This window comes from Trachurus trachurus, assembly GCF_905171665.1.
Source record: "Trachurus trachurus genome assembly, chromosome: 7".
Classification (NCBI taxonomy): Eukaryota; Metazoa; Chordata; class Actinopteri; order Carangiformes; family Carangidae; genus Trachurus; species Trachurus trachurus.
The window spans coordinates 31,796,596-31,806,240 of record NC_139901.1 but is presented as its reverse complement, the minus strand read 5'-3'; the positions used below and the strand labels follow the sequence as shown (position 1 = coordinate 31,806,240).

At 45.8% G+C, this 9,645-nt stretch overlaps 1 protein-coding gene across 1 annotated transcript; it reads right to left on the bottom strand.

Moving 5' to 3' along the window:
- Window positions 1-1,612: 1,612 nt before the first annotated feature.
- On the bottom strand, window positions 1,613-9,233 carry znf217 (zinc finger protein 217; the record flags this gene model as incomplete). The annotated part of the gene is made up of 5 exons (XM_083974684.1): window positions 9,117-9,233; window positions 5,438-6,839; window positions 4,650-4,748; window positions 2,527-4,074; window positions 1,613-1,734 (listed from the first exon to the last, which is right to left on the bottom strand). Exons 2-5 carry the CDS (start codon window positions 6,780-6,782, stop codon window positions 1,613-1,615), a joined length of 3,114 nt encoding a protein of 1,037 aa, XP_083830810.1. The 5' UTR covers window positions 6,783-6,839; window positions 9,117-9,233.
- Between the last annotated feature and the right edge of the window lie 412 nt (window positions 9,234-9,645).

Genomic DNA, 9,645 nt, shown 5'->3' with positions numbered 1-9,645 from the left:
AACACTTTCAAGACTCTGCATAGTGAAAAGCAACAGCAACTTAATAATAATAATATTGTGCAGGCTGAAAAAGAAAAATACAGCATGACCATTTTAACACTCAAAAACAGACATCACTGAAATTTGGTACGTTTTTTTTTTAAACTTTTACAGCCTGTGGATCTTTTTTTTTTTTTTTAAGCACCACACTAAAGCAAGACAGTCGCCCCTTTCCAAAAAAAAAAGGGATAAACATTAACCATCAGATCTGTTCTGTGTTTAAAACTCGGTTTTGTAAACACCGAGCGTATCAGAAATAAATCCACAGCCCAAAAAATATTGTTACAGGTAATCATGAGCCACGACGGGCGGACGACGCAGCGGCCTCAGTAGTAGCTGCTCTTCGTCATCATCTGACGAGCTCCTGTTCTTTTCTTTTTTTTGCTTTTCTTTTAACGTGGCGTGGTTTTGACGAAAAACTCAGAAGCCCCCGCTCCGACAAACACAACACACGTCCATCTAGTTATATACTCAAAAAAAAACAAAAAAAAAAACACACAAACACGTCTGTAGTCGACTACACAACTAGACAGAGTTTTCAGCTGACATGATAGCTACAGCAGCTTATCAAGAATAATGGCGTCTGGAGCGCAACATGAGGTAGACCACTTCAACAAACACACGACTTGTTACTGTGGCCTGTTTGTAAACCACTGGGCCGAAGCCGTCAAGTTATTCGACAGAAAATCCCCAACACACACACATATTCACACACACACTTGCACACAAACACACACACGCACACACACTCACACAGACACACCCACCCTCCAGTGCTTTGGAAAAAGAAGGAAAAATAACAGAACAGTGCTTAATTACCGCCCCGGACATCGACTTGTCTGTGAACAACAGCAGCAATTTCTCACACAAATTAATCTTCTTCTCTTTTTTCTTTTTTTTTTTTTACTTAATACAATTTTTATGTACTGAAAGTTTACAGATATATTTATGTTGTCCCACATACAAACATGTTTTTTACTGTTATGTCATAGACACTTACAGGTATTTGAGCGATTAGTGTGGGTCAAAAGTGGATCGAACGACAGTACTGAGTGGAAAAATTAATAATAATAATTAATAAAAAAAATAACATCACAGTGCACACCAGTGGAGTCATATCTACAGAGAGAGAGACACGCTGCACTCTTTCATTCAAAATAAGAAAAAAAAAGGGAAACGCCACTGAAAGCCTGAGCCCTGAAATGTCTACGCAACGTAAATGTTCCTCTATTGAAAACGTATTAATTTAGGAGGCGATTGGGGAAGGGAGGGGGAGTGGAGTGGGAGCTGGACACTTTCTTTCTCTCTTCTTAAACCTGTACATTGAACACATTTTTCTCCAAAATAAGGTAGCAGCACAGTTCAATCCAGAGAGAGAGGGATGAGGAGGAGGGGGGAGGAACGGGCTTTTCACATATGACTTCATTCATATATTTCACGAAAAAGGTCAAAGATTTTTGTCAGAGTTTGAAAAAAAAAAAAAAAAAAGGGAAGTCCTGCTTTTATCCATCTCTAAACATCTGTCAACCTTTTTTTTTCCCCCATTTAATTTTTTTTTTACCTGGGTGCCACTCTAGGTAGTTTTGTCAGTAGCGCCGTAGCGGTGGTGGTGGTGGTTGGGGAACGGGCCCGAGGCGTCTCGTCTCTGCAGGTTGGGCAGAGTGGGTAAGTGTTGGTACAGCACCGTTCTGCCGCCTGAGGAGAAAACGACTTCATGTTAACGCTACAAACTCTGACAATATGCACATTATAGAGAGCCCAAGCGGAAGCAGGAAGTAGGCCCTCAATTCGGAAAAAGTCTCCATGCAAGTGAATCGGAGTCAAAGTTTTATTTCGTGATCCGATTGAAAAAAATATGTCCTCTCTACCTGTTTAAAACATCACGTTTCATGCTGAGAAATCAGCAGTTTGTTGTAAAGCTATTATTGTGGGACACAGATCTGTAGTCCGTAGAGTGTCTTCACACTAAATACATTCCTCCTTCGCCGTTTTACGATAAACTGAAAATTTTTTGTCATGAAACGTGATGTTTTAAACAGGTAGGTTTGGGGCCTCTGTTATGGGGCTTTTTGATTATTATGATATTTTTTGCCCTGTGGGCCTTATGTGTATATTGTTTATGTATGTAGAGGAGTGAGGAGGTCGACTGACTGAAGAATGTTTCACACCTGTGGTAATCAGTCCGATGGTACTTATCTCTCACTTCAGTCACCTGTGATCTCACATTGAAAAAGACTTCGGCTGAAACGTCTGTGCTTGCCTGTCCTACAATAAAAATCATCAAAGGGATATTGAGAGTCGTGCTGGCTTTTTCTCCCCTCTCTTAAACAGGTAGAGGTCAGATTTTTCGGATCACAAAATAAAATTTTGACTCCCGTTCACTTACATGGAGCCTTTTTTTGAACTGAGGTCCCATGGTGACTGTTACTTCCTGCTTCTGCTTAGGCTCTCCATAACAATAACATATGCATCTAATCTAACACATACCTGTTCTGGGGTTGGGCAGTCCTGCGTGGCCGGCGTTGGGCGGCGTGCTGTGATAGAGCGACGCCAGGTCGTTGGCCGTGTATCGGTGCAGCAGGTTCATCATGCTCCAGTCGCTGTCCAGACTTCCTCCCATCACCGCGCTGGGCGGCGGCACCGCCGTCGTTTTAAGCGGCTCGGGAGCGGCGATGGCGGCTGCGGACGGACCCGACGACGACGACGACGACGACCCCCCCTGCGACGCGGTCGTTTTCACGCTTCTTCCTGAGATGATCATCCTGGTGGAGCCGGGCTTCTCGCCACCGCCGCCGTCGCCCCCGGCTTCCCGGACCGACGGCACCGTGAACTTCAGTCTCTTTCCAGAAGGTTCGCCGAAGTCCATCTGCGGGAGGCTGCCGAAGCGGCTGGACAGACAGAGCCGGGCGGCGTCCGAGTGCCAGATGACGCCGCTCCGCACCGGGTAGCTCCGCTCGCCGATGCCGACCCGGTCCGGCAGGGCGGCGGCCATTGCAAACTTGTTATTGGCCGTGTTGGACTTCCTCATGAGCTCCGTGAACCGGGGCGATTCCTGACTGGGCTGCGAGTCGCCGCTCTGCCTGAAGCGCGGCGGTGGCGGCGGCGGAGGCTCCTGCGCGGCGGCGGCAGCGTCCTGCTGCGGTTGGGGGTGCGGCGTGTGAACAGGAGAGCGTTTAGGAGCAGGAGGCGGATTGGGATTCGCAGCCGGTTTCTCCTGCGGTTTGCCGGGCTGCTGCTGCTGCTGCTGCTGCTGCTGCTGCTGCTGCTGCTGCTGCTGCGGCTGCTGCGGTAGCGACTGCGGTAGCGACGGTGGCGGGGATTTGGTCCTACGGGGGTGGCGGCGCCTGTCGACGGCGGGCAGCGGGCTGACGTCTTTCCCGTCGAGCGCGGGGGGGCAGCCCGTGAAGCGTTTCTGCTTCCAGCCGCCACCGGCGAGTCCGTTCTTTTTGGCTCCGCCGCCGCTCGACGACTCCGACTTGTCTTTGTGCATCAGCTTCTTGTGCATCATCAGAACCTCGGGGTAAAAGGTTTTATACGCGCAGGACGAACAGGCGACTGGACTTAACGCGTTTCTGGGTTCTGCGGCGATGGACAGAGACACTTTTAAGGACAGATTTAACGGCGCCTCCGAGTTCTCCTCTTTTATCTCCTCCCGCTCCATCTTCAGGTTAACAGGCTTTATGAGCACATCATCATCCGTCGGCGAGTTGGCGATTAATTTCTCATATTCAGCGTTTGTGTGAGCGAGTGGTTTGCCAAGGTTGCTGCTACAAACGCCGTCCAACCTGACGGCCGGCGCTCCGTTGGCTCCGTTGGGTCTGGCCGCAGGAACCCAGAGTTTGGATCGATTCGGGTTAGCCCGGGTGTCGTCATTTGTAGGAGAGGGCGCCGATGACGACGGCGACGGCGACGACCCGGGTCTGCTGGGGATCTCCACGTACGGTTTGTTCTTGTGGCGGCGATCCAGGTGGTATTTGAGCGACGTCTTCTGGGCCGCGGCGTAGTCGCAGTACGCACACTTGAACGGCTTTTCACCTGAGAGAAAACAGAAGAACATCACTCACACATTTACATCTGATATTATTGTATGAATGTCATGTCATTCCTGGTATGTTTGCCTCATGCAACTATTTTATTGTAAATTGTAAAGTGTTTTGAGATACTTCACCCAAAAATCGATAATTCACCAATCATCTCCTCACCGTCATGCCACAAAGGAAGGGTTCAGAGAACTTTCAGAGTCATCAAAACTCTTTAGGAGTTCCAGGGGGGGTCCGGCTGGCGATGGGTTTTCATATAATGGCGGCGGACAGAGTTCACTTTTGAATCGTCCTAAACACACACTATGAAACATCCAGATACCCCCATACTGCTCGTCTGAACTGACCCCCCCTGGAACTCCAAAAGCGTTTCTTTTGATAATTCTGAAAGTTCTCCAAACCGTTCCTTGGCATGACAGTGAGTAGAAAATTGGTGAATTATCGATTTTGGGTGAAGTATCCCTTTAAATAAAGATTGATTGATTGATTGATTGATTGATTGATTGATTGATAGATATTAGACACAATAAGTAAAGTCTCCAAACAGCAGACTGTGTGTTGTGTGTGTACCTGTGTGAGTCCTCAGGTGAACTGTGAGGTAGTAGCTCGACCGGAACGACTTGCCACAGTAGCTGCATTGTTTCGATCGGACTTTTGAACCATCTTCACCTTTAAAAAAAACACAAACACACGTCAATGCACTTTGTTTCTCCTCAGGATTTATATTTAAATATCTATTGTGTTATACATATTCGGGTGCATTATTTATTTGGGATTGTAACTTTATGAGTATGAAATCCTGTGAATGCTCCAACGTTATCTCCTTGTCTTATAACAATGACAATAAACTGTTGCACTGCAAAAACTCAAAATCTTACCAAGAATATTTGTCTTATTTCTAGTCAAAACAGATCTCATTACTCATCACATGAAAAGTAGCTTGTTTTTAGACACTTTTTACTTCTTTCAAGCATATTTTCACTTGAAATAAGTAGAAAAAATCTGATAGTGGAGCAAGTTTGCTTTCACTGGCAGATTTTTCTACTTATTTTAAGTAAAAATTTGTTTGAAACAAGTGAAAATTATCTTAAAACAAGATAATTTTTAGGTGATGAGTCTTATTTGAAATGGAAAGAGATTAGTTTTGACTAGAAATTAGACATTTTGACAAGAAATAAGACAAATATTCTTGGAAAGATTTTGAGTTTTTGCAGTGTGAATTGAATGGAATGAGAAGGAAAAAGCACAACTGGTGCATTTTCACCCCTCCCCAGCAGAGGGAGCAACTTGGTAACAGAGTCTATTGTGTAAAACTATTCCCACGTCAGTATGAATGAAGTGTGGGTGTAAATGAATACCTGGTCCGAGGTTTTCCGTCAGCGCCGCCTCCTCCAGTCCTTCCTCTGATCCGTCCTCGGGCTGCTCCAGCGACCCGGCCCTCGACAGCTTCCCCTCCAGAGAGGAAGTCGGGCTCTCCTCGCCTCCCCTCTCGCGCTTGTGCACCCTGGAGTGAAGGACCAGCTGGTGGTACGTCCTGAAGGTCCTCCGACAGTCCTCGCAGGTGGTCGGCCGCTCTTTGTCCTTATCCTTCTGCATCAGAGACCTGCGCTGCGGTGCGGGGTTTTCTGCCGCCTGTTGAGACCGCTGCTCTTTCTTGTCTCCTTGGCCTTCAGACCAAATGTTATTCAACTCCTCCTTATCGGAGTTGCAGTCCTCGTTGTCTGTGCTGGCTTCCTGGCCGATATCTTTAGTATTATTGGGGCCGACTGCTATCTTTCCCTTGGTGGCGAGCTGCCAGGCCTGATACGTGTTGAAGGGATCTAACTGAGGAATCCATTTGGATGATCTCTCGTGTTGCGAACCGTTTCCTGCCGAGCGAGGCGCGAGGTTCAGACCGTGGAAAAATGTTTCCTGCTTTGTTTCGAGGGACTCGGTAGTAGTGGCGTCCACGTTCTCCCCGTCTCTACCTTTGCCCGGCGGCTCGGCCTCTCTGTTGTGCACTTTACTGTGTTCGGCCAAACTGTCGTGGTCGGGGAAGAAAAACCCGCACACCATGCACATTTTGTAAACGGTGACCACCGGCTCGGCGACGGGCTCCTGGACGACGCCGTTGACCGTGGCCGGCGTCTCCAGGTCCTGCTGCGCCTTGCTCTTCGCTCCCGGCTTCACGTGCATCTTCATGTGGTTCTTGAGGAACCACGGCTCTCTGAAGCGCCGGCCGCACACGTTGCAGCAGTACGTAAAGTAGTCCTTGTGCTTCCTCATGTGGGTCTCCAGCTCGCCGGCATCTTGCGATACCTGGCCGCACACGATGCAGCTGTGAACCTCCTCTTTCTCGACAGTGGGGAGGAGGCTGCCGCCGCTCGGTTTGGGTCGAGGTCTCTCTCCGGGGATCCTGAATTCTGCCTCGACTCGGAGCACCGTGGGTTCGAAGAAAGTGGTGGGGTGCTGCGATAACACGTGAGGTCCCAGCTCCTCCTGATGAGAAAAAGTCTCATCACAGAACATACAAGATAGCGGTGCACTTCCTCCTCCTCCTACTCCTCCAGATTGCGACACAGCCTTCTCTGGGCTGGTGGCGGTGGCGGTGTGTGGCGTCATGCTGGAGCCGGGCCCTGGGATGCTTGCATTGTTACTAATCAGCATGTCTTGGGCAAGTCCATCTGGGCTCTCCACAAACGGCAGCAACGAGTGAGTTGGCATTGTCCTGTGAAGGTGGAGCAACAATACTGTATACAAAGCGTCCAGACTGTTGGGAACCTGGGAAAATAATGGGAAAAGTTTAGTCTTTAGTCACTTCTCAGTATCAAAATAAATAAAAAAACAGGTAACTAGTGCTACCTAACTGGAGATAAACATCTGTTTAAAATACACCAGTGAGAGAGAATCGCCTTCTCTCATACTGAAACAGGAAATGTATCTTTTTAGAAATCAACTGCTCAGACAAGTCATTTCCTCTATATGCAGGCCACTGATAATACACATGAAAACAATGTTTTTCCTGCTCAGAAGCATTATTTTCTCATTCTTAGTATCTTTATGACCTTTATTATGTGAGCAGTCAGCTACAAACTTTAACAATCATACAACTTGATATCAATCTTGAAGTTTAGACACTGGCATTCCTGTTCATGAATACAAAGATTGTATAAAAGGAACTGCTTTAAATTGAGAGTAAATGTGATCATTAGTAATATAAAATAATATATGAATCCATTTAAGTAATATAAAACATTTTTCCCCTGATACAAATAACATGTTGCTGTTTGTTTCAGGGTCACACCCAAAATCCAAGTGTCATCAGTGGACCTAGTTTCAGTGGAATTAAATAACCTTTTTAAAAAACACACACTTGTGAAATCAAAAACCTTTCTTAACAATCCTCCTTATCACTTCTGCTGACTCACACACACAAACATTTATAGGCTACACCTCATGAGTAAGATTTTCTCTTTTCCTTTTGTTTTGTGACCACACTGGGACCACTGACTTCCTGTAAAAGTCCCTCAGCAGGTATAATGCACTGCTTATGTATATATTTGTAGCCTTATATCTATATATAGGAAGGTAAAATAAAAGATTACGAAATTCAAAAATCTCACTGTTACTCTGATTGACAGGAGGATGGAATAACTGGAACTGCAAGTCTCATGCAAATTAAGACTGTGACAACAATAAAAGCACATAGCAGCAGCCAGTTTTACCATATATACATATAGATATAGATGTGTTTGTTTGTTTTTTGGAATTAGCCAATTGTCATTAGGGGAAACGTATCAATAACAGTGTGAAATGTAAACTGGCAATGCCTGTAACTGAGCCTTATCCTCCTCAAAGGCACAAGCTTTGTATGATACTAATCACATGGAGGCTGTTACTATACTCACCAATGACCGATGGTGTAATCAACACTTTTCTTTAAAAACAAAAAAACACAATCCAGGTGATAATAATAATTATAAGGGAACTATCGATAATGACAGTGGTTGTTTTATTAACACACACACACACACACACACACACACACACACACACACACACACACACACACACTCACACACGCTTTGTGTTAGCCACCTTGTTATGCCATCGAGCTACACACACATTCACCTAACTCACCAGTCGATGAGGAGCAACAGTTTTTAAACTCACCAGAGTGTCGATGCTTTAAAGTTTAAACCGGAGGAGCAGTTAGGCTATTATTACGTTACTAACGTTACTACGAGCACGAGGAACTTGTAAAGGGCGACGCGGATCAATAATATACCAATCATGTAGCTGATTGAAGAGAAGGGGTGAGGAGGAGGAGGTGAAAGGAGGGAGGGAGGAGGAGGAGGAGGGGGGAAGCTTCAATTCATTAAAAAAAAAGAAGAAGCCTGGTTTGAGCTAATGCTAACTTTATTAGCATCGAACGTTACGTTACTGTCATGGCAACAATAGTTCAAACCGAACCTTACTGTGCTCGTGCTCATTGATTTGTGGTTTTTAAAAACGACAACACCACCACCACCTACACATTACAACCCCCCCTTTAAAAAACTTTTACATAATAATGATGAGGAGAAACTATCTGCACGCTATCTAACTAACACAACTAACTAACTAACTAACTAACTACACTTCTGCAGCTTCGTACGCTTCGCTTTCTTTCTTTCTTTTCACCCCAACGACATTTTTTAACGTTAACGGCAGAAAGTGAGTGAGCGACGTGACGTGTTGTTTCTGCTGTTTCTGTTTCTGCCTCGACTGACTGCTTCTTGTTCTCCGACCGACTTGTAAGTTAGCTTTTACTAAGTAAAGAAACTCACCGAACAACAACAATATTACCTACCAACGGTGAATTTCCGGATTTAATAATAATGATGATACTGATGTGATAACAAGCTACTACTTCAGAGGAGAGAGTCAGAGAGAAGTGAGCCGAGCTTGCTTTAAACAAACAACAAAAACGAGTGCTCCTTCATGTGCTGCTACTGCTGCTGCTGCTGCTGCTGGAGGAGGTGAAGGAGGAGGAGGAGGAGGAGGAGGACAGCTCACCTAGTAGTCAATTGTCTGGATGTGAATCATATTTGTTCAACTTGGCGAGTTCAGTTCAGTTCAGTTCAGTTGACTCCTCACTGTGTGCAGCTGTTGAGTCCTCCAGGCGCGTTCCCGCATCCACACTCACTCACTACTCTACTATTCTCATTCTCAGGCAAAGCGCGTTCACGACACAAGCACAGCACAGCACGCCAGCCCCTAAAACCAAACTAAACCAAACCCAAAACCCACACACACATACATACATACATAGCCATTAGGGCGTCATTAGTTCATCACGTGGTCCTCTCGAGTAACAGAAAAGGATTAGTGCATGTATGGTGCAGAGGAAAAAATATTCACGAGCAACACAAACTAAAAAAAAAACACATGAACGTGCATCGGTGTGTGATGTATGGCAGGTAGCTACAGGTAGCCTATAATATGTCACTCCTCGGCCATTTAAAAACAGTTGTCACGCTGCATTAGTGTTTTCTTTTTATATATATATAAAGGTCAGTATCTATCACCCATTTGTATCCAGTGA